Source organism: Protopterus annectens, chromosome 1.part0 (assembly GCF_019279795.1).
Source record: "Protopterus annectens isolate FY-2018-M chromosome 1.part0, PAN1.0, whole genome shotgun sequence".
Classification (NCBI taxonomy): Eukaryota; Metazoa; Chordata; order Ceratodontiformes; family Protopteridae; genus Protopterus; species Protopterus annectens.
In genome coordinates this window covers 546,699,312-546,725,550 of record NC_056725.1, presented here as the reverse complement: position 1 = coordinate 546,725,550, position 26,239 = coordinate 546,699,312, and the positions used below count along the sequence as shown (strand labels likewise).

General features: G+C 41.3%; 1 protein-coding gene across 2 annotated transcripts in view; it reads left to right on the top strand.

Annotated features, from left to right (window-relative positions):
- The window catches only part of B3GNT2 (UDP-GlcNAc:betaGal beta-1,3-N-acetylglucosaminyltransferase 2), a 43,338-nt gene extending 17,569 nt beyond the window's left edge, over positions 1-25,769 (top strand). For both annotated transcript variants that reach the window (XM_044061248.1, XM_044061238.1), the window contains exon 2: positions 23,541-25,769. In XM_044061248.1, the coding sequence (XP_043917183.1) occupies positions 23,550-24,752 (1,203 nt within the window). In that variant the 5' untranslated portion in view covers positions 23,541-23,549 and the 3' untranslated portion in view covers positions 24,753-25,769. The remainder of the gene's footprint in view (positions 1-23,540) is intronic.
- Positions 25,770-26,239: the final 470 nt, after the last annotated feature.

Sequence of the window (26,239 nt, the reverse complement as noted above, 5' to 3'; positions counted from 1 at the left end):
CAGCTTCAAATTCTCGAGCTAAACTCTTACCCACAATCCTCCTCTCCGTTACCTCAGATTTCATTTGCCGCATTGCCATTCGGTCATGTCAAGCTACTTCTCTTGAGCTAAGTACAGCTATTTGTTGTAGTCTTTCAGATTACTTTTCTGTCAGAAAAGTTTATATTTAATTGTCTCTTACCCTATCGCATCTAGCGCACATTTTCTGCAGGTTTTTCTGCTCTTTTTTATTTACCCTTTTACCGCAAGGTATTCTCTCTCTATCATCATTGGTAATCCTTCCCATTTTTTCTCATACCTTCGGGTATTCTTTTGTACCATTGCTGGTACCCTTTTCTGTTAATTAATTTGCTGTCATGGCAGATAAGAACCTTTGTTGGGAAGGAAAAACAAGCTGTTACTGAAGGGACTTCTTAAATCTCCCTTTTCAGAGGCTATTTCTGGGTCGGAGGCCTCAACCCCTCCTAGAGCCCATAAGAAAATCTTGGATGTTCCTATCAAGGCTAAATCTTTGCCTTCGTCCATGGCTAGGGACTCCCGCCAACCAAAACCTAAAAAGGCTAATGTTTTGGCTCCAGAGCTCGCTCACTCAGCCCCAGTTCTTTCGGTGCCTAGACCTTCAGCACCGAGGCCTTCGGCTCCACTGCTGATCTCGGCTCAGTCTTCTCCGGCAGCCTTCATTACATCGGCACCGAGGGGCTTCACTGTTCAGACTATTGCCACTGTATCGGCACCGACCGTTCAGTTGGCGCAGACCTTGACCACGTCTGCTCCGAGATCTTCCTTTGAACCGACGCCCTTATTGTTGACTCCAGTTTTGTCGGTTCCAACTTCGGTACCGACAACCATTTCGGCACAGATCCCTGTGTCGGTGCAGACCATGACCTCGGCACCGATTACGTCTTCGGTGCAGACACCCGTAGCCCAGTCTCTGCACAGTTGTCCTCTGTGCATACGGTGAGATGGGCACAGAGTTTGCCTCTTCTGTGGACAGGCTTGTTTCTCCCTCAGTCTCCGTGAGGTCCACTAGAAGCCTTTCCGAACATGTGTTGCGTCTTGTGGATCAGGTGCTCTTGGCCAGAGGTATCCCACCCCTCAGGAACTATACTTCCTTGGGAGGTGATCACCCGTCTCCAAATACCCCTTCTTATTCTCCTCCTTCATTGCCTTTGAAGTCCATGGATATAGCACAGTCTTCCCCTTCATGGATTTCACTAAGGAACTGCACTTGCCTTCGTGGCAGGAAAGTTTTGCTACAACCCAGGATGTCAGTTGTGACACGCATAGTTTGCTGCTCCACAGCCATCCAGGGACCCCAGGTTGGCAGGCTGAGACACTTAAGGGCACTCCTTTTCAGGTGGACCCGCCTTCCAGCTGATGGAGAAGGCTTTCACTGCTGCTGGCGATACTGGACTGTCTATACCTCTGCCCTCCTCTGGTACACTGGTTTCACAAGTCGCACCTAGCGGACACGGTGCAAGGGCCTCAGGACATATTCCCACAGGAATCCCCTTTCCCCTGTTTTCTCCAGCTTCTCCCGCTGAGGAGGTCCACCGGAAAAGTTGGTGTAAGAGGAAGCACATGGACTCTGTGGAGTCCCTCACTGAAGACACAGATTTTGATGAACTGCTTTCCTCTGCAGGTGGTTGGGGAACGTTTCTCCTTGTACCCTTCTGCCTGGCTAACCATCACCACCAATTCTTGGGTATTAAGGATTATAACCAGAGATTATCATATCACCTTCGATCTTTGTCCTGCCCCTTCAAAAAACCTTCCCGACATTCCACCCAGTCAAAGGGAAGAAGCAGCACTAGAGATAGAAAAGCTGCTAAGAGAGTCATCCAAATAGTCCCTCCAGACCAGATAGGATCCAGATTCTATTCGAGACTATTTTTGGTGCCCAAGAAAACCGGGGACTGGAGACCAATTTTGGATATTAGTGTATTGAACAAGTTTGTGAAAGTACAAAAATTCCGGATGGTCACAATACAGTCTATCCTCCTGCTTTTGGGAAAAGACGATTGGATGTGCTCAATAGATTTTTCAAGATGCAGTTGTCGCAGCTCACTTCCAACTTCAAGGATTCCAGGTGTTTCCATACCTAGACGACTGGCTCCTTTCCGCCCCCACCAGACATCTACTGGAAAAAGCCCTGGTGTACACTCTCCTCGCTGCTCAAAGGCCAGGCATAACCATAAACTGGTAAAAATCCAATCTCACTCCATCTCATTTGACAGAATTCATAGGGGTTATCTTGGACACACAGAACTGCAGAGCTGCTATTCCAGAGCACAGAATTCTAAGGATAAAGCAACAACTGATTCCAATCCTTTCAAGGGAGAAATCCATGGCTCACTTGGTTCTACAGCTGTTGGGTTCCATGGCAGCCTCCATCACCATTGTTCCCCTGTCCAGGGTTTCACGTATGAGGCTTCTACAATGGCTGCTGCTTATCCAGTGGTATCCCTTTCAGCATCCTCTTTCAGCCATGATTCGAGTAACCCACATTGGTGGATGACGCACAATCTGTCACAATGGTCTCGCCCCTTCTCCCCCCAGCAACCCAAGGCCACAGTGACCACGGACGCCTCCCTGATGGGGTGGGGAGGTCTATGTCTGGGACAGACAGTCCAAGGCACTTGGTCCGAACTGGAGGCCCATCTGCATATAAACGTTCTAGAACTGAGGGCGGTGCTTCTAGCATTGCAAGCATTCCATCCCCTGCTGCCATCTGGGACAATTGCAGTTCAGTCAGACAACATGGTGGTGGTCTGGTACATCAACAAGCAAGGTGGAATCCAATCTTACCCCCTTTGTCGAGAGGCCATGAGGATATGGCAATGGGTGATGGCTACCAACAGTTTTTTCTTCTAGCAATGCATATTCCCAGGAGTTCCCACGTGAGTCTGTCTGCTTTCTTCAACCTCACGATTGTCCCTGATTCCCTTGATAGCGGTGATAATCTTCCACAGCTGGGGCCGTCCTTGCTGCGACCTCTTTGCATCCCAGACCAACTACAAATGCAGCAACTACTTCACCCTGATTTCCCCCTCTGGGACCGTCACTCAGGGACGGTCTAGTCCACGATTTGGCCCTCTGGTCTTCTTTATACATTTCCACCCTTTCCCCTCATTCCCCAGTTTTCTGAAGAAGCCCATCTGTTGAAGAGCAAGGTGATCCTCATAGCACCATATTGGCCTCGACAGATTTGGTTCTCCTTCCTTTGGCCTCGCCTACTAGATCGACCATGGATTCTCCATCCAACCCCAGAGTTTCTCACATCCACAGAACCTGATTCGTCCCAACTTGAACAGCCTGAAGCTCACGGCTTGGCTACTCCAATTCCCTTGATTTCCAGGCAGAATGATCTTTACCAGTACGTGATATTCTCATTGCATCTCATAAGTCTTCCACTAGAATTACTTGTCTAAGCAAGTGGAAAAGATTTACCTGTTGGCTGAAAGATGAACAAGTTAGACCCCTTTTCAGCATCAGTGTCGATTTTTAATACTAGACTATCTGGCTGTCCTTTTTCAATCGGGTATATCTACCTCTACCATTAATTTGGCTGCAATTTCTAATTTTCATGAGGGTGTCCCAAGATTCCTTATGTCCTACAAATTGTGCAAGACCTTCATAAAAGGTGTAAATCATCTGAAGCCATCTTTTAGAGAACCTATTCAACCATGGGATTTATCATTAGTTCTACAAGCTCTGACAATGCCACCTTTCGAACCTGCCTCTTCTTGCGACCTCAAGTATTTGTCATGGAAAACCTTGTTTTTGGTTGTCATTACTTCTGCCAGACATATTTCTGAACTTCAAGCTCTATGTATCAAGAGTCCCATACTTTGATTTTTCATAGAGCTAGTGTCTCTGAGAACTAATCCAACTTTTCTGCCTAAAGTGATCTCTGAAATGTCCATTAATCAAGCCATTGAATTGTCAGTTTTCTTTCCCAATAATTCAAACAGAGGAGAGTATTGCCTACATACCCTAGATATCCACAGGCAAATTCATTTTTACTTAAACAGGAATAGGCCCTTTCGTAAATCTGACCAGTTATTTTTGGCTTTTTCTGGACCTAGATTAGGATCTGCTGTTGCTAAGGTCACATTAGCTAGATGGTTGAAGGACTGTGTGACCTTCATTTATACACAACGCAATATATCGTTGCCTACTACCATGAAAGCTCATTCAACGAGGTCGGTGGCAACTTCTGCTGCCATCCATGCCAGAGCTTCCTTTATATGACATCTGTGCAGCTGCAACTTGGGCTACGCCTACCTTCATCAATCATTACAAATTGGACTTGGCCTCCAGGGGAAGATTATCTTTCGGTTCTATGGTGCTCAGGAATGTCCTTCCGTGAGAGCCTCCCAGGAATAGAGGTAGCTGGGGACCTTGTCCCATGTGTAAGGAATGAACGAGTATTAACAATATCAGATAAAGTTATGTCTTAGCATAACATTCCATCTGTATTGTTGATCCTCATTCAGTCATTACGACCCCCCCCCCCTCCTCTGGCTTCTAGTGGATCTCCCCATCCAGTTCTTTTAGGTCCTTTGACCAGAGGTAGCCTCTACCCTCTGACTTGCAAACTCAATTTGAGGTAACAGGGAGAGGGAGGATTGTGGGTAAGAGTTTAGCTTGAGAGTTTGAAGTTGACACTAGCTTGGAAAATGGCCGGCTCTGTTCCGAGGTCGGAACAGATACCCATGCGTAATGACTGAACGAGGATCAACAGTACAGATGGAATGTTATGGTAAGACACAACTTCTTTTTATACAAATTGCAGAGGAATAATGTTAATAATAGCAAGTATAACCATGAGTAATATTAACGTGATTTTCTCCAGGTAGGTGTACTTTTATCATTTTCTGTTAATTGTTATTTATTCTAGGTGTGTGTAGACATGATGTCTACTTGAGGTAATGCAACAGACTATCCAGGTACAATTGGAACAGTATATACTGTATTGTCTCGGGCTGGAAAATGCTGTGTGTGGATATTACTTACAGAAATCTACTGAGAGAAAGAAATAACTGGTGTTGCACTAAAAAGAATAGTGACAGATGTAAGGGGCGTTGTCACTGAAGAGTCAGTTGAAGGAGAAAAGCTGGAGAGGAGTACGGCTCATTTTCATGGACCTGATATCATAAAACATGAGGAGAGGAAGGTTCGCCAGGCTATCTAACATCGAGCGGAGCAGACTTTGGAAGATCCGTATAAAATAGTTAGGTGATGGCAAGTACATCTTCTGATGTAGTTACAAGTTTACCTAACGCACATGTACTAAAGCAGACTGTTCGTAGGGTAAGATGCAGGAATAGGATGGAAAGTATGTGTACACTGGAATCCCTAACAGAGTTAATGTCTGAAATGCTACGAATACAAAAATGGGAATTTATTTCATTCTTCATGCATACATACATTAGTAGCAATTCAAGTAATACTGTCATACTAACTACAGAGGGTAATTTTGAGGATGCTTTGTATATCTGAAGTCATTTTGTTAGACGGCACTTTTCTGATAAATACTAGAGAGTGCAGACAAGTGTATTCAATCCATTGCAGCCTCACGGGCACATCACAAGGAAAGGTTGTTCCTGTTCTATATATGGCATACTGCCATCAAAGAATGAAGAGTTATGAGCAGTTCTGGAAAGCATTCATACATTTATGCAGTGAATTCCAACTGGTATTTAAACCAACCATGATTTTAAGTGATTTTGAAAAAAGTGCTGTTAATTGCATCTCCAGAAATTTCCCTGAAAGTATGCCTAAGGGTTGCTGGTTCCACCTTTGTCAGCTTGTCTGGCTACAAATCCAGAAACTTAGGTTAGCACCATTATTTGCCAGTGATACACAATTTGCATTACTTTGTAAGCAGATACCTGCATTAGCTTTAGTATCCCGTGACACAGTTGCGTTATGTGACTTTAGAAATAACTATGTTCTAGGAGACTACCTCCATTGTTTGACGTCTCATTCTGAAACCATTGGGGGGATACATGGTTACGTGGCTATCCTCGAAGTCGGAATACGGTGGAGGGATGGCACCGTTGCTTAAGCCTCTTAGGGCGCAAACAGTTATTCATAATGGATGTTCTACACACCATATGCTTGGAGCAGAATCATTTAGAAGGTATCAAAACTTTCATGTGTTCCATCCTCACCTAAAAGATGATTAAGTGACGAGGAGAATAACTTCGAGACTTTTATAGCATAGAGATGAGTTTGCTTCTCGTGGACTACATGCATATACTGTGCATGGTTACAAATTATGAATTATTTATAGTTATCTGTGATGCAAGGGTAATCTCGACCTATGTACCTTGCCCGTAATAACTGCATGTCATAGTCTACGTTGTCTTTCTTATTGGTCACACACTGGTGATTTCTGTATATACGTGAAACGTGGGTATTACAGGTTCATAGGTATGTACTAGGCTATCGGCCCAAGGGCCTAAGTAAGCCTAGCCAACAAAGTTCCCTGGCTTACGCCAACCCAAGAAAGTTAATTTCCTGTGCTCCTGTCAAGCAGAGCCACAGAAGTGATCCCCGGGGTATATTTCCTATCCACTCAAGATATTTTCTTGAGTGTTAATGAGGAACTGCTTGACATTGGGTAGCCTGTTCCAGACTATGGGAAGTCTCTGGGACAGGAATCTATTCCTCCAGCAAGTCCTGTTTATTGTGGTAACAATGTTTAGGTCCCTAGAGTGTGTAGCTCGGAGGGATTGGGATTTCTTTAGGTGTAGCATGTCCAACAGCTCTGGGATTGACATATGTTAGGCAGAGATCACCTCTGAGTAGGCGATATGCTACATAGTCTCAAAAAAACTCCAGCTTTACCATCTGTGTAGGGCATCTGTCTGAGGCCAGCATTTCTCTTTGTGAGGTACTTATGTGGCCTTTCCAGCTGCTGTAGATGTCTTGAGGGTACATTCCAAAAGGGGCATTGTACTCTATAATGTGACTAATGATTGAGTAGAGGGGAACAATGACCTCTCTCTCTCTCTTTTTTTTTTTTTTTTTCCTTCCTTCCTTTCCTGGGTGAGAACCCTTCTGTGATGAGGTGTGCCATGTAGAAGGACTTCCTAACTACTGTGGCAATGTGATTATCAAAGGAGAGACTGTCCATCTGGATCCCAAGATCTCTCATCACACATTCAGTGTTAAGAAGACTGCTGTCTATGTGGTAGTTCATGGGTACAGAGTTTTTACCAAAGGGGATAACTGTGCATTTTTTGGCATTGAGCTTGAGGCTATGGCTCTGACACCAGGTGTCTGTCTCAGTGATCCCTCTGTAGGATGTCCACATCATTTGGGGACTCGACTATAGCTCCTAGTTTGCAGTAATCTGTGAACTTAGTTAGCCAGAGGCCTTCTGTGTTAGCCTGTACTTCAGAGATGTAGATGCCAAATGCGAGAGGTCCCAGGACTGAACCCTGTGGTACCCCACTTGTCACTGGTTTGAAGTCAGATTTGGAGTCTGCAAGTTTTACAGTGTGGGTTCTGTCAGTGAGTCAGTTGGCAACCCATCTTGTGACATAGGGATTTATACCTAGTTTAGTGAGTTTAGCTATAATTCCAGAATGGGGGATGGTGTCTAAAGCCTTGGTGAGGTCAAAATAGGCTGCGTGAACCACCTTACCCTCGTCTTCGGCTTTGGTGATTGCCTCAAAGAAGTCTATCAGGTTCAGGAGGCAAGATCTGCCTTTCACAAACCTGAACTGGGTGGGGTCCAGAGTTTGGAGGTTACCAATGTCTCTGTTTATGAATTCCATGGTGATACGTTCCATGGCCTTGCAGACCAGGCTCGTCAGGCTAATAGGGCAATAGTTCCCAGGATCAGTGGTGGCTCCCCCTTTGTGGAGTGGGATAACTGTTGCTGTGCACCATTCAGTGGGCGCAAAGCTTGACGTGAGGCTATGATTGAACATGGTGCTTAGGTGGAGAGCCAGTTCGTTCTGAAGTTCGTGTAAAACACAGCCTGGGATCTTGTCCGGTCCCATGGATTCTGTGTTTATGGCTTGAGTGTGCTGCTTTTACCTGTGAAGTTGTGATTACAGGGACTCTGCATTCTTCCTGTATAGATATGGGCCCTTTAGGGGGTGAGAGAGGGGGTAAAGTTAGCACTGATCTATCTGCCAGGATGTTGGCAATATCCGTTGGTTCTGTAATGTTTGTGCCATTGTGCTGCAACTCTGAGCATATCTGGGTGCTGCCATTGAGATTCTTGACATAGCTGTAGAATGCTTTGTGGTTGTCCTTGGAATCCGTGGCAATCTTGTTTTCATGGCTAGCTTTGGAGGATCTTATAAGGGATCACAGCTTTTTGCTGAGGCTGACCAGGGAGCTTCTCCACTCATGAGATTTTACTCTCTCTCTTGCAACAATTTCTTCCTTCTGTTGTAGAGTTTATGGCAGGGGACCATCAGATTGGCTTCCTTTTTTTTGGAGGACAGCATCTTGGTTCTGTTTGGGATAGCACGATCCATGCACTCCTGTAAGTGCTTAGTGCATTTGTGTAGGATTAAGCAGTCGTAACTGTATTGTCCATCTGCATGGGTGTCATGAGGTTCACCACTTTTGTCTTAAGAAGCATGAAATTGGCTTTGGAGAATTTTTTTACCGTGGTTTCATTAATGGGGGGTGGGGGCAGGATGTGGATATTGGGGTGATTAGCTTATGGTCCGATCTGACCGAGGAGTTTTAGGTTTGGAATACCGGTCACTAATGTTTGTAATGACTAGGTCTAGGATATTGTTGCTCCTGGTTGGGGTGTGGATAAGTTGATCCAGGGCATTGGAATTTGAGTTCCAATGAGCGCTGAGCGAAGGAGTTAGTACACGAGTAGTTTTCCCATTTAATAGTTGGGCAGTTGAAATCGCCCAATATTAGGGTGTATGGTTGAACCCTAATATTTTCCAGTATATCAAGAAGAGGAGTGGGAATCTTTGGGCTTGGTGGGGGATCTGTAGCAAGCTACAATTTGGATTGCATTTTTGCCTAGAGTTAGTTGCACTTGGATAACCTCAGCTGCATTATGTTGAGCAAACTAGCCTGGAGGTGTGGATATCCTTAATGAATATGGGCATACGTCTGCCTTTGGTGTTCGGTCCAGGTTAGATGGCTGAAAAGTGTGGTATGAGTTATAGCCTGGTAATGCAGTGGTGCTCTCTGGAGCCTCGAACCAGGTCTCAGCCACTGCACAGACATCGGTGTTCTCCATTTTAGTGCCACGAGTGAGTGCATTTAAAGATTTAGACTTCTAGCATTGAGTAGCATTACCCTCTGTTTTTGCTTGCCTGTTCCTGTTATGGTGTCATTTGAACTTTGCCTAAAAAAAAGTACTATAGGGGGCGGCAAGAGCCTTTGCCAGTATCCGGAATCCCAGGGGTGACAGGTGTAGGCCATCTCTGGCAAAGCATCATGGTCTGTCGACTATGTCGTCCCAGGCAGACAGATACTAGATCTCCTTAGAATGACACCAGAAGCTTAGCCAATTGTTGAAGTCAATCATTTTGTCCTTGTACTGCGGTATCATTATGGGCGATGGCAGGATGCTACTTGGGGCTAGGGTATACCTGCCTGGGCTACAAGATCAGAGAGTTCTTCCATGTATCTCTTCATGTAGTCCAGGGAGGTTTGCCTTGGGTCGTTCACACCAACCTGGACAATCTGAGTCATATTTGTATTTTGTTGTGGAGTGACCTGAGTGCATGGGTTATGTGGTGGATCCTGGCACCCAACAGGCAGCTGATGGTGACCTTCTCCTTGTTTAGCCTGGTGAATGAGACATCAGTGTGACTGACTATAGTCACCTATGACTAGTGTGTTGGGTACGTTGTTTTGCCTTGTGGGCTGTGGTTGAGTGGCACACAGAGTCTGTGGGCTGTGTCATTTGGGTTGTGTTGGTGGTGGGAGGTTGCTTGCGTTTCTTCTTTGGAGGCCTCTGTTGCTTGAGCAGATTGAGAGCCTCCGCCAATGCAGAATTACATGACAGGATTGCTCTTTTGGAATTAAAGAAGTTTGATGTCTTCATCATTTCACTTTTATTATCCTTTATGTTAAACTGTGGATCGCTATTTCGCACACATGACTTTCTTTCTGACCGGATCGGTATGAGGGATATTTGCGCATGGTTTTGCATACGGTGGGAAAATGTTGAAAATTTTTGAAACAGTAGAAAACTTTTATGACTTTTTGAACACTAATTTCAATAAAATGAATCTATGATATAGGTAGGTACTAAGCTATTGGCCCTAGGGCCTATATAAGCCTAGCCAAAAACGTACCCTGGCTTCCACCACCCAAGAAAATTTATTTTCCTTTGCACTTGTCGAGCAGAGCCACAGAAGTGATCCCCATTTCCTATCCAATCATCAAGATTTTTCTTGAGTGCTAAAGAGGAGCTTTGTCTGACAGGAATCTATCCCTCCAGCATTTTCTGTTTATTGTAGTGACAAGGTTTAGGTTCCTAGAGCACGTAGCTCTGAGAGATTGGGATTTCTAAGTGGAGCATGTCCAGCAGCTCTGGGTTTGACAGTATGTTGGGCACAGATCGCCTCTGAGTAGGCGATATGCAGCGGATTAAAGCTGGAGTTTTTTGACTGTCTGCGTAGGGCATCTGTTTGAGGCCGGTAATCCTCTTTGTGAGGTATTTCTGCTGCCTTTCCAGATGTTGTAGATGCGCCTTGTGAGGTGCATACCAAAAGGGGTGTTTTACTCTGTATAATGGGTCAAATGAGTGACGAGTAGAGGGGAACAATGACTTTTTTTTTTTTTCCCCTGGATGAGAAACCTTTTGTGATTTGGTGTGCCTCGTAGAAGGATTTCCTGACTACTGTGGAGATGTGATTATCAAAGGAGACACTATGTCCACCTGTGTCCTTTCGGTGTTACGTAGACTGCTGCCTATGTGGTAGTTCATGGGTACAGAGTTTTTACCAAAGGGGATGACAATGCACTTTTTGACATTGAGCTTGAGGCTGTGGCTTTGACACCAGGGATCTGTCTCAGTGAGGCCCTTTTTTTGTAGGATGTGCCAATGTCTTACAGACACTGAAAGTCATCTTTACTAGGGCACAGACATTTCAAAGTGATGCTTCTGATGGCTATATCTACTATACCAGAGGGAAGAGTTCTCTTGAAGGGAATATTATTCCTTCCCCAAGTCAGTCTTCAGATACCAATAAAGAAAACATAAAAAAAAGTTAAACTTTGCTTTTCCAATACAGAGAGTATCAATAAGAAGAGAGAATGTTCTTAACCTCAGCAAAAAAAACAAAAGTTAAGGCAGCCAGTCCTGGAACACTGTTTACAGTACATGTTGAGAGGCTATGTTTTGTGCTCTACAGATTCTTTAGCCAAATTGTAACCTGTGAGACTGTGTGATTTGTTGTCTAGGTTGCAGTGGGTGGGATCAAATGTAAAACCTGAAACTTTAAATGGTGTAGGGTAATGACAACAGAAGTCAGTGGATCTACAGTTTTTAAGTGTTGATGTAAGGCAATTTTTTATCCTTGGCAGAAAGCCATATTAATATTCACAACTGTTTTTGGTTAGTAATGCCCAATATTTCATACCTTAGTCTCCAAAAAATGGGGGCGGGGGGGCACAACACTGAGAAGGTAGGGTCACAAATGTAATTCTCAGCCAGTTCAGCTGGTGCACTCGCAGAGTCTTCTTCCATTTTGCTACCCCACTCAGCTGTAAGTGAACAAGGTTGATGTTGTTTTGAGCACCTGGTGTGTCAGTCTCATGGGCGAGGAGGAAGGTGAGGTAGCTGGACTAGGCAGTATACTTATTTTGGAAGAGGAGGGAGGGCACGACCCATGCAGCCCTGCCAGTCATTTGAAGGGGATTAGGTTTCAGAAGAACCTGCTGTCAAGCACTACCTACCTAATGAAGTGATGGCACCCCACTCATATCCACTGCCACTTGAAACCAGAAAACAAAGAAAGGTTCAATGGGTACACACATTGGCATTAATTTCACATGAAACAGTATTTCGGGCATTTTGTAGAATTGCATTATAAACTTAAGTGGAGTGTCGCTCCTTGTTTAGGAGTTTTTTCTTCTGCATGCCTACTGATGTTTCATTCATTCTGAAGTGTCAGCAAGACATTTCTCATTTAGACACACGCAAGTCCAAGGGAAACTAATGTTCCTGAGGCTGAGTGCTTGATGACTATAATTGGTTTAACTTTGTTATTGTGACCACATTTAGATAATGCAGTATTTCATCAATACAACCCAGGAAAAAACTGAGGTTACCTTAGCCTGATGGTCTGTGTTGCTACATAAAAGCCAGGTTTCCCTGACTTTTTTCTTCATTTGATTTTTTTGCACTGTAACTCCCACCATAAATAGTTCTGTTAGATGCTAATTCTACTAGACAAAAAGCTGACAACCAAGGTGATAGTTCAGTTAGTGGCTTGGGGCCCCAGTGGGAGCTGGCAAAAGGAATGCGAGGAATGGTATAATTAGTTTGCTGCCCTCTTGGGGAGATTGTGGGTGGTGTGCTGGAAGCAAGACCATTGCTCTGTTTGTAGTAATACAGGCAATAACAGCAATGCCTTGCTAAGCTTCTGGGTGGGGGAGTTGGTCAGTGTGGAGGTATGCAATAGGGCACTTCAAGAAGACATGCTTACCAATATGCTAAAGGTGTTTGATTTTCTGTTTTAGCCTTCTCACCTTATGGATTATGACACATCTCTGTGTGTGTGCATCCCTTAAACCTACTGCCCACTAGTTCCAAAGGATAATTTCCCAGGAAAAATGAATGGTTCTGTTGGGCAGCTGGAAGGAGAAGGCTATGTGTTCAAGACCAGACTAGATGGATTTTCACAAATTTACTCCAGAATTGACTGCTGTGTCGTTTCTAGAAACAGGAGGTATCGCCTGAGGGAAGCCACTGTCAAGGTGTAAATGGTCAACTCAATAGCCTTGGAATATCTGTGAACCTGTTCATTAACTGTTTAAGTGAAAGAGTAGATCTGATGTCAAGTCTTTGTTTTATCCTCTACAGATGGGTTTGGTTCCGATATTGGAATTGACTCTGCCGTTACTACAGCTCGCTCCAGCCAGAAACTCTCAAGCTTCACCTTTTACCCATAGTCCCTCTTTCACACAATTACCTCAGATCTATTTTGCACTTTTCCAAAACTGTTGCGTTTGCCGTACTTTGGAGTTTCAGTGGGTTTAGGTGAATTTGGTTTTCTTTTCTTTCTCGTTTTTTTCTTTATTGCTATATCTTAATTTTTTTTCTTGCACAGTGTTGCATTAGTGTCATTGTTGATTCCCTTTACGTATTTCTGTATTTCCCTTAAATCGCCATTGATAGTTTCGTCTCCCTCTTTCTTACTAGTTCTTATCCCTTCTCTGTACCCACTGGTGTATTTTCTCCAACTATCATTTTTATTTTTTTTTCCTGTCAAAAAATCCTTTATCCACTGCGCTAGTGTCTTCTAAATATTTTGTGTGAGTGTAAGTGGCTGTCTTCCAGCTGTGTCTATTTGTTGGCATGACTGAGAAGGGTAAGGGCCCCTCTGGCTTTAAAAAATGCCAGAAGTGCAGCCACAAAATTCCGTTGTCTGATTTCCATTCTGTCTGCGTCTATTGGCTGGGTCCCCTTAATTTACAAGAGGACTGCAGCATATATCATGCTTTTAGGCATTGAGGCCTTGTTGAAAGGCACAAGAAGCTTATTTTGAAAGGCTTGCTTCTTATCTTTTGTGGACAGAGCAAAAACTGGCATTTCCTGCCCTTCGTCCTAAGAAGTCTCTCGGTTCTGAAAGCAAAGAAATTGAAACCCTTGGTTCTGAAAGCAAAGAAACTGAAACCCTTGGTTCCGAAATTGTGTACGGATCTGCAGGCCTCTGCTTCTAAGACAACTGTGTCGACGACTACTCCGGCACCGATTGCTATCTCAAGTCCTTAGACTTTGAAGGCCCTGGTGCAGGAAACAATTACTGCTTCACCTACTTTGATGAAAGATGTATGTTCCTAGTGTAGCTTATTCGCCTTCAATTGGTCTTTTTACTGAAGAGCTTCCAGAAGTTTTTCTGCAGAGGCTGAAGTCCCCTTCAGCTTCATCTGTCTTCTCCAACAAAGTCTTTCTGAACTTGACGTGAAGAGCCTGGTGAATAAAATTCTATGGGCTAGAGGACATCCAGTCACTACTGTTTTAAAATTTCTTGGAACGGACAATGGACAAACAGTCATTCTTTTTAAGATTGTATAAAGCCTTCGATTCAGCATTACTTAAACTGTTTGTCCGTGAAAGCGCTTACGTCTAACTGAATAAACCTTTGCTTTGTTTTTACTTGGCTGTGATACAACATGATAATAAAAAGAGAGTCGTTAACTCTTGCTTGGATTTATCTGGCATATATATATATATGTGTGTGTGTGTGTGTGTGTGTGTGTGTATGTATGTAATATAATATGTGTGTGTATGTATGTAATATAATATGTGTGTGTGTGTGTGTAATATAATATGTGTGTGTGTGTATGTAATATAATATGTGTGTGTGTGTATGTAATATAATATGTATGTGTGTGTATGTAATATAATATGTATGTGTGTGTATGTAATATAATATGTATGTGTGTGTATGTAATATAATATGTATGTGTGTGTATGTAATATAATATGTATGTGTGTGTATGTAATATAATGTGTGTGTATGTAATATAATTTGTGTGTGTATGTAATATAATTTGTGTGTGTATGTAATATAATGTGTGTGTGTGTGTATGTAATATAATGTGTGTGTGTGTATGTAATATAATGTGTGTGTGTGTGTGTGTATGTAAAATAATATGTGTGTGTGTGTATGTAAAATAATATATGTGTGTGTGTGTATGTAAAATAATATGTGTGTGTGTGTATGTAAAATAATATGTGTGTGTGTATGTAAAATAATATGTGTGTGTGTATGTAAAATAATATATGTGTGTGTGTATGTAAAATAATATATGTGTGTGTGTATGTAAAATAATATATATAATGTATACGCACACATACATATATGTGTGTATGTAATATATATAATGTATACGCACACATACATATATGTGTGTGTATGTATGTCTATATATATATATATATATATATATATATATATATATATATATATATATATATATATGTGTGTATATGTGTGTATAGATATATAAAGAAAGATATAACCCACAGTATTAACGAATAGGTCCGTGAAAGCGCTAACGTGTCAATAAATTTCCTTCATTTTACCTCTTGCTGTGATTTGCTGCTCTATATTCACATGGTTTGATATTTGGATATGTTTTTATTTCACTTGTAACATGGAAGTTATGTCGGAGTGACCTATTCGTTAATACTGTTCCATCGAATACTGTGGGTTATATCTTTCTTCATTTTTGCGAGAAGGCGAGGGTTTGTTTTTGTCTTCACACATATATATATATATATATATATATATATAATGTATGTATGTATATGTGTATATGTGTCTATGTGTGTGTGTATATATATATATATATATATATATATATATATATATATATATATATATGTGTGTGTGTGTATATATATATATGTGTATATATATATATATGTGTGTATATATATATATATATATGTGTGTGTGTATATATATATATATATATATATATATATATATATATATATATATATATATATATATATATATATGTATCTATGTATAATGTATGTGTAACGGTGCAAAGTGCAAAACAGAAATCAGCACTTGTCCTAATCTACTAGACAGCACTATTATTCTCCAAATTTCCTAGACAACACTATTATAATATAGCATAAGACACCCGATCGTCCACAGGACTTAAGTTCAATTTACTCTTCAAAGCATGTCCAGCGGTCAGCTTCAGGTGTACTGTGCAGTTCATCTGGTGGAATTGGGCATCCTGAGGCAATGTCACAACTGCCTCGTGTATACAGACAACCCTCTCCTCTTACCACCAGACACAAACACTTGAGAGATGCAAATACACAGCCAGACTGGAGGCTAAGCGCTCTCAACCCATGACTGTAACACAGTCAAGAGGATAAGGGACACACTTGCATCACGCCACCTGTTACACATGAATCTACAAAACAAGCACCGGCAAAACATACGCATAAATACACAAAAACATTCGAAGGCACTAGGTACCAATCTGAAAAAGAAATCGTGCCCTCCAAGGCAGACAAGCAAGCGACCTGCACCCCCAAACACTAGCCAGAAAACACAACTCACCTCAGTAGTGTGCCTCACAACAGCCCTCAAGGCAAAACACCATACCTAACACGCTAGTAATGGGAGACATTCTAGTTAGACACACGGATGTTCCACTCACCAGGCTGAACAAGGAGAAGGTTACTGTCAGCTGCCTGTCGGGTGCTCTGATCTGCCACATAACACCAGCACTTAGGTCGCTCCAGAACAAGTGTAAGTATGGTGCTGTCATTGTACATGTTGATGTGAATGATCTAAGACGTACTTCCCTGGACTACATGAAGAGAGACATTGAGGAGCTCTCTGATCATGTAGCTGAAGCTGGTATGACCCTGACCTTGAGTAGCCTACTACCTTCACCTAGAATGATACCACAATACAAAGACAAAATGATCAATTTCAACGACTGGCTAAGCTTCTGGTTTCATTCTAAGGGGATTCAGTGTCTGTCTGCCTGGGATGACATGATGGACAAAGCCTCTCTGTTTTGCCAGAGATGGGTTGCACCTGTCACACCTAGGTTTTCGAATATTGGCCAAGGCTCTTGCCATCCCCCTAGTGCCTTTTTTAGGCAAGGCTCAAAGGACAAACCAACCACCGTAACCAGCACAGGTAACCAAAAATTAAGGGTAATGCTACTCCACGCCAGAAGTCTCAACCTCACACACTCGAGGCTGTCCTCAGCATGGAGAAAATCAATGTTTGTGCAGTGACAGAAACCTGGTTCAAGGCTCGAGAGCACCCCAGCACTGCCAGGTTACAATTCGTATCATACCTTCCGGCCTCAGTTACCCGATCGCAGTACAAAGGGCGGATAGGTATCCATATTCATCAAGGATACCCATATCCCCAGTTTAGTAGTGCAGCATGATGCCCCAGAGATCATCCATGCGCAACTGTCAGCAGGCAAAACCACATTTCAAGTCGTAGCCGGTTATAGATTGCCCACCATGTCCCAAGATGCTCACTCTGCATTCCTTGAGACATTGGAAAATATAATGGTCCTAGCGAACACCGTAATCTTGGGTGATTTTCAACTACCCTGGTATAGACTGGGTGAACTACCAATGTTCCAACTCCTATGCTAAGCGATTGATAGAATTTATAAATTCAAATGCCCTTGAACAACTAGTATGTTCCCCCAGTAGAGGGGACAACATATTGGATTTGATAATCACAAATGTGGGCGCCCACTGTACCACACCTGTTATCACTCCCTCCTTGGTCAAATCCGACCACAAACTGATAACCCTGGACATCCTCACCTCTCCACCTCCCCCAGTCAAAAAAAAATAGTCAAAAACCTTTCCAAAGCAAACTTCAAACTACTTGCAGCCAAAGTGGAAAGCTTCACTATTCCCTTGCAGAAGGATAATGATATGCATCCCAAGTGGAAAGCTTCACTATTCCCTTGCAGAAGGATAATGATATCCAGGATGCGGAATCCTACACCAAGGCACTGTATATGCATCTTCAGGATTGCAGATCTCAAACAAATCCCATCTTCAGGATAGCAGATCTCAGACAGATCCCATAAAGTAAGAGTAGCGGGATCTGTGTCCGAATCCAGACCAGTAACGAGTGGTGTGCCTCAGGGCTCTGTCCTGGGGCCCCTCCTGTTTGGCATATACTTCTCAGAAGTACAGGCAAGCACGGAAGGGCTGTGGCTGACTAAGTTTGCGGACGACTGCAAACTGGGTGCTATAATAGAGTCTCCGGTCGACCTGGAGATCCTCCAGAAGGGCCTAAATGAGACTGATGCATGGTGTCAAAGCCATGGTCTCAAGCTAAATGCAAAAAATGCGTAGTAATCCCCTTTTGGAAAAGAGTACCCGCAAACTACAACATCGGAGGTAATCCCCTGAAATCTTTAGAAGAAATAAGGGATCTAGGGACCCAAGTAGATAGCCAGCTTTCCTTTGATAATCATGTTGCCAAAGTGGTTAGAAAATTCTTCTATGTGACCCAGAAGTATGTAATGGTGCCCCTCTACTCTTCCCTCATCAGACCCATTATTGAGTACAATGCACCAATTGGAATGTACCTGGCTAGACCTCTCCAGCAGCTGGAGAGACCACAGAGGTTACCTAACCAAGAGAATTACTGGCCTCAAACAGTTGCCCTATGCAGCACGATTGAAAAAGCTAAGACTGTTCTCTGTTGCATACCACTTTCTCAGAGGCAATCTCTGTCTAGCGTACAGAGCCATGTCCAATCCAGAATTGTTGAACATGCTCCATCTTAGCAAAACCAAATCTGCTCGAGCTACACGTTCTAGGGATATAAACCTCAACACAACAATGAATAGAACATGCTGGATGGATAAATTCCCTTCGCAGAGACTTCCCTTACTATGGAACAGGGTCCCGATCTACATAAGATAGAGCCCCTCACTATCACTCTTCAAGAGGAACCTTGATGAGTGGATGGGTAACTAAGTTCACACCGGGGATCACACCAACACCACTACTAGATAGGGGCCAAGGGTACTAGCTGCTAGTACAAGGGACTAGGGAACTACTAAAGGGGTGGTGAATACTGCACAGTGACCAGTATTATAAAGCGCAGGTATACAATGTTAGCATCGTACTACTTGGCTATTCTTAGGAACTGAAAACCTAATTTGAACCTGATGTGCAATATGTTAAGCTGTGCGGGATGTAGGGAAGTTGTTCAAAGAGTATTTAGAAGTATAGATTTCATGGTTAATAGTTGTGGTTATAAGGTGAGAGTATACCGTGTTTACAGCAAAGTTAAATGCTTTTGAACAGGCTCTGTTAGCAATTGCCGTCATGGGTTCTCCGTTACTAACTCATTGGTATTCTACAGAGAGGCACTTTTTTGAAAAACAAGGGACTAGCAATGCTTAGCAACTGAAAACCTAATTTGAACCTGATGTGTAATAATAATGTTAAGCTGTGCGAAGGGGTGTAATAATAATTAAAAAGCACAAGTATGCAATTTTAGCTTCTTACTTCTTAGCAATGCTTAGGAGTGAAAAAACAATTTGAACCTGATGTAAAAGTTTTTATTGAAAGAAATGAGTAATTAAGTGAAGCTGAGCTACTAGGTGTAGTCAGTGTTTTTACATAGTACGTAAATGAAAAGATTTATTTTTAATTAATATGTGAAATGAGAGAGCTAGTGGTTTATGCTAGGGAACAGAGCTCTGCTTGTGATCACCCTTGGGTGTTCTTAATGTTAGTACTATGGTTATCAAGTGAGAAGTACTTAGAAAAACAAGGGATCAATTGGAGTGGTTCGAAACGAAACTCTGAGCTATAAAAAAAAAAAGGGAAATGGGAGCAGAATAGTCTCTCCTCATGTAGGATTTACTAAGATTCAAAAGGTCCTGTGGAAAGAAATAAATTAACCAGGGAAGCAGACCGGGAGTACTGATAAGGTTTTCTTAAACGCCTAAGGGGACCTTGTTGTGTTAAACGGTGGAAAAATTAATAAGAAAACAAATGAGATGACATATGCAAAAACAAGTTTTCAATATACCTATGTAATAGCTGTAGACCAATGGGTTAAGACACTAGTGAGACTGTGACCAGTCAGTTTAGGAATAAATCAGGCCAATGAATAGATGTCAGTGTATATGTATGTATATATATATATATATATATATATATATATATATATATATATATATATGTATATATATATATATATATATTTAAATTTCCTATCACAATAGCAATGCAAAGCCGATGCTTTGCTGAGAAATTAGAAATTTTGTATCAGAAACAGAGAAAAATATATTTACAAAAACTAGGCAACTGTCTGTGATCACCAGTAAAAAAAACACATGATTAGAGAGAAAGCTTCGTACTTCTCCTAGAAACTGAAAACCTTTTTTGAACCCGATGTATAATAATAATAAGTTATGCGGCGGGATGTAGTCACGGAGTTCAAAGAGCATGTAAAAGAATAGAATTTGTCATTAATAGAGATGGTTATCAGGAGAGGAGTAAATGCTTATGAACAGACTGTCAACAGTGGCCGTCTTGGGTTCTTAATTGCTATCACCTTGGTAATCTAGAGAGAGAGGTACTTTTTAGAAAAACAAGGGACAATGTTTCGAACGGAGCTACGAGTAGTAGAAGAGCAGGATAGAAAAAGGAAAAGAAAAGATGTATGCATAGGTTTAGATTTGCTAGTCATCAATAAACATGCTATCAAAGCTGAGCAACTATGGAACTTTTTATAAATAAAAAATGAGTAGGTGATAAGAGAAGCAGGGCAACAAGATGCAGTTAGCGTGTTTACAAATCACGAAAAATGTAAAGATTAAATTTTAAAACATGGAAATAAATTAAAAATGCAGAAACCGGTGGTTATGCTTTATCACTAAATTAATGGTTATCGAGAGCGGCATACTTCGTAGAGAAACACTGGACCAACTGGAACGGAAAGAGCAGAACTGTGAGCTGTAGAGAAAAATAGAAAAAAAGTATAAGGAAGAAAGTTAATAAAGTGAGAGAGACTGTGAGCGGGGGGACTAAGGGTATGAAAATGAAGAGAATGCGAGTGGAGCTGATAAACGGGAGTAGAATGGTCTGCCCTCGTGTAAAAGAAAAAATAAAGAAAAATTCAGAGGAAAGGTTTTAGAAGAGAATAAAATTGGTAAGAAAAAAAGAAAGGGGATTATTCGAGCGGACAAAGAAGAGAAGAGATGGCCTTTAGGAGAGGCTACTACTCGTAAAAGGTGGATTTACTAAGAGAAGGTGCTGCGGAAAGTAGTAATCAGGGATGCGGACAGGGACTGCTGTTAATGTATTCCTAAACGCCTAAGGGGACTTCATAGTGTTATATAGTTGAAAAATTAATAAGAAAATAAAGAAACTTGACAAATGCAAACACAAACTGTTGTTTTTCAATATATTTGAGTACGAAATAGTTATTGCAAACATAAGATTTCAATATATCAAGCTATGAAACAGTTATTGCTGCCAACGTAAAAAACATTTAAGGTTGAGAGAGTCAGACCGGGAGGTCTGTCCGCTCCTAGCTTAAGCTGCCATCGGAGCTCTTTGACTTCGAGGAGACACCCGCAATGCTTTAGCTAAACACTCCCTATCTTGTCCTAATTTCTTCCAGTTTAAATTAGTTTCGGAGCAAATTGACATTTGGGGGGGGTTTGACACACTTCTCGAATATGAAATCCGAAACTCAAATCTGTGATTTAGTGACTTCTATCCTCAGTAATTTGGTACAAAGCCACAAATTTTATGAGGAGCAGACCAAAAATATGAGGCGAAAATCTGTACATTTGAAAGCAATGGCTTATATTCTAGGGCCTGTGGAACAAGCAAAACAGATTAAAGCAGATTTATGTCAAAGAAATTATGAGTTAACAATTGTTGCCAGATCTCTGAACCATCAGACAGGTTGAGGTGTTTTGCTAGGACTAAAAGGTGTGGTTAAGACTGTATACAAGTGGTAATTGGAGAGTGGGGGCTGTGCAGTTGGCAATGGGAGAAGAGAAGAGGTGGGACATAACCTCTTGTGTGTGCATGAGCCAGTTAGTATGCATATGTGCAGTGCTGATTGGTGGAGGCAGTTCAACCTGCCAGTCTACAAGAATGAGTAAGAAAGGATATGTTAGAGGAGGAACATCCCAGCAGAGAAAAGTGAACACTGCGTAGTGAATGGATAAGTCAAAAGCCAAATTGATATCACAGCTTACAGACACAGAAGGGGATAGGAAGCAGTAATACAGCAGGAGAGATTGTGACTGCATTCCTCAGTTATAGGTACCATTGTAAACTGTCAACAGGAACCTCTAGGCTAGGCAGTAATCATGAAGGAACTTTTTTGTAAGGATGAATGCCAGTTATATACAGTGATGATCAGGACAGGGAAGCCTTCAGAATCGCTGGCTTCCTATAACTTGCTGTGTTTGTTACAGAGATCCAGCAGTCTGCAAGCAGTGACTGCTGACCAGTGGCTGCAGCAATGAGGTGTACCTGCTTGGAAAATAGGAGAACGAAGAAAGTAGATGAGGCAGTGATTTCAAAATGTAGCCGCATCACACAAAAGTAGAGCAGTATGCCAAAAGGCGGTGAAAGCAAAATTGAACAGAGATGCACAAATCTAGTATGCAAATGCCAGTTGATATGTGACAATCTGTGTGAGAGTGTTGTGTTTGCTGTGTACACAAGTTTGTTAATGTATATAGCAAGCAGTTGCAGTTACCACTGCAGTACTACTCCTTGATGTAATAAAGCTGCAAGAGGCAAACATCATTAATTGTAGGGTTTTAAGAGCATTCCAACAGTAATCACACACTCCTACTTCCACTGATCTGCTTGGGTGTATTTCTTCGTATAAATATTCTACTCCATTGAGTGATTAAAAACTTCATGGAAGTCGAAATCTGTCTCATTCCTGTCATAGTGGGCAGCCAAGGTCCCTGTTGGAATCATAGCCTCCTTTGCTGTGAAGAGCTGAAGAGTGTGAGCTAAAGGTGTTAGTTTTAATTCACAGGCTCAAGATTTTTGTGGTCCTTAAAGAATGGAATAGTGAAAGCTTGTGCATAATGTTATGGGTAGTACTGTTAAATTTTGTACTACCTGAGGTCTGACTTGAACTCCTCCTTCAGTGGAGATCTGGAAATTTGGTACTCTAGACTGCATTGTGATTCTTTTGACAAAATCAAGTTATATAAACCGTTCAAAGAAGTGTTTATATTTTGAAGTTTGAATTGTAAGTGTTAGTACAAGCTAATTTTTACAGTGGCAGTATTTATTAGTTTCTAGATCTTAAACTGGGTTTTATAATTTGCAGTAACTCTGTAAACATTTATTTTTGTTTTGTAAACTACTTAAAGTACCTTGGAAACCACTCCAAGAACACACAACAGTAGCATTTTGTTCGTCTAGGTTTGAGTTTTTGTATGAGGCTAACCAGTTCTGTCTGAGTTTACTTGGTTAATGTGCTATTAAGAGAAGTACATGCACAATCTGTATATATTTCTAGCTGCATTATACTGAGGTCAAGCATTACTTCAGTTATATTGCCCATCCTGTAAGACTTAAGATGATGTCTTTTAATAGCTTGTATGTAGCATGGCTTTGCAGTTGATGTGGATATGAGTAGACAATGTCAGACGTCTGGAGGTGTAGCTAGGATGACCTAGAAAAACCCAGGGAGACATTTTGTGGCTTCATGTGATAAACCCAGTTGTAGCTGCAATGCTGTGCTTTTATCAACACTGTTTTTTTCTTCTGTAGTTATTACATCTGCAATACTTATATTTCTAACGTATGTGTGTCTTTTCAGGTATGAGAAATGAATATTGGGAAGAGAAGATTGAAACTGCTGCTGATCGTCATTGCAGTGAATTTTGTGGTTTATCTTATTGTGGAAGTCTCAAGAGGTAATCAGGGAAAGGATTCAAAAAATCGAGCAGCTGTTCCTACGTCACGATTCTGGAAATCATTAAAGTCACCAAAGTCAACTGAGAAAGCGTACTGGAATCGGGAACAGCAGAAACTAGAGGACCTGTATAATCCTATTTTAGCTTTATTATCAAACACAACGGTAGAGGAAAATCTGCTTACTAATGCAAGCCTTCTGAATTACTGTGAGCCTGATTTTTCAGTCACAACTCAAGTCAAAGATTTTCAGTCTTTGCCAGAACGATTCAAAGACTTTTTGCTTTACTTAAGATGTAGGAATTATTCTTTGGTGATAGATCAGCCAGACAAATGCAGTTCTACACCATTACTGCTGCTGGCTATAAAATCACTTATTCCACACTTTGACAGGAGGCAAGCAATACGAGAATCTTGGGGAAGGGAGATGAAGATTGGTAATGTGACTGTTGTGAGAGTATTTTTATTAGGACAAATGCCAGCTGAAGACAGTTTTCCAAACCTTTCAGACATCCTACATTTTGAAAATGAAAAACATAAAGATATTCTTCTTTGGGATTTTAAGGATACATTCTTTAACTTGACATTGAAAGAGGTGCTGTTTCTTAAATGGGTTACCACATCCTGTCCTAATGTAAAATTTATCTTCAAAGGGGATGATGATGTTTTTGTAAATACATATCGGATTCTCGAATTTTTCAGAAACTTGTCAAACAGCAAAGCAAAACATCTGTTCATGGGAGATGTGATTAAAGATGCAGGACCACACAGGGAGAAAAAATTAAAATATTATATTCCCGAAAGCTTGTACGAAGGTACTTATCCTCCATATGCAGGAGGTGGTGGTGTCCTTTACTCTGGGGAAGTAGCACATAGACTTTATAACGTATCTCAGCAAGTTCTTCTGTATCCTATTGACGATGTCTACATTGGAATGTGCCTTAGAAAACTTGGTTTTGCTCCAGAGAAACACAAAGGTTTCAAAACATTTGGTATAGATGAGAAATATAGGAGTAATATATGTGTTTATAGAAATTTAATGCTGGTACATAGCAGGAGTCCTCAAGAAATGATTACAATATGGTCAAAATTGAAGAGCCCAGACTTAAACTGCTAAAACCAGGCGCTGATAATTATTCAGTTGCTGGTATTTATTTTGCACAATAATTTAAGGCCTTAAAGCTGTTCTGGGTTACCAGAATCACTGGTCACCTGTTACATATTCTAGTCTGCCATTTTATGAAGCTTTAATGTTTTCTGGTGACAGAAATGCTGAGATCATAATTTAAAATTTAACTCTTGTAATTCTCAGGTTTAAAGTGGCAGCATCCTTTGAACTGCTGAGTATGTGTAAATCCACAGTATTCCAGATATTTTAAATATTCTGGGTTTGAGTTCTGATATAGAAATGTTTCTGTTTGAAACTGTACATCTTCACTGTTTAGTGAATTGTATTTTGAAAATTTGCCTGCCGACTGCTGACATGTACTGTAGGTTTTGGGGGGAGAGGGGGTTACTTCGCTGATGGTAATTTTATTGTTAGATTCTTCCATATTTCCTTCTTACTTGAATGTCTTATCAGCACTGTGACTAGTCTGATTTCAGTTACATGTTTGATACCAAATAAGTGAGCTAGAAGTTGTAAGGTAATTTGGATATGCTTGTGTTACTCTCCAGCACTATAATTTAAATGCTGAAGTAGGAGGTATAATTTTGATGTTTGCTATCTGTTCATCATAAATGTTTACCAGCATAAAAACATGTTTCTTAGCTGTTGTGTTGCATTGCCTAAACAGAACCTACAAAAATCATACACAATATATAGATGTAAGTGCACGTTCAAGAACTCAGTGTACTGCTGTTGTACATGAAGATGGTTTTAAATGACAAAAAAAAAATTACAAGTATTATATTCACATCTTGTAGTTAGCAAGTTTTCTTTGTTGATGATATAGAAGTGCCTGCTGTTTTATTTATTTTTTCAGAGTTTGGGACCAAAATATTCTCAGTGAGTTATATTTTAGGTTCACCTTTTATTTGTATATGAAGTGTTAAGAAAATATTACTGAGCATGAGCATATAAATGACAATTTCACCTACGTAAATAAAGATTATTTAAATGGTGGCTACAGAATTGGTGCTTGTTTGTACTGTAGTCATTGCATTGATGGCATTTTCTGACTGGTTTTCTGTATGTAGTCCTGTTCCCCGCTGATAAAAAGTTGCTAGGACCCCCACAAGATGATACAGCAATTTTTAAAAGCCAACCTTTACTGGTACAACACATAGAACAGGCATCATGAAGTAGTACTCCCAGAAGTGGAATTTCTGTAAAGATGTACATTATTCACAGTGCTGCAGTAGTAGCCTTTAGGCTATATGGGTTGTGTCTTGCCCGTGATGCAGGAACCAGTCATCTTTCAAAAGTTGTGGCTTCCTCCCACAGTTGCACTCTGACTGCTGATTGGTCATGATGCTCTATAGTGGGAAAATCGGCAGTCAGAGTGAAAAATCTTCCAACACTTTGCCGTCTCATGAAGTAGCAAATCAGAGGCTTCACAAGAGCAGCAGGCTGCCTTTAGCTCCTTTTTGAGAAATAAGCCC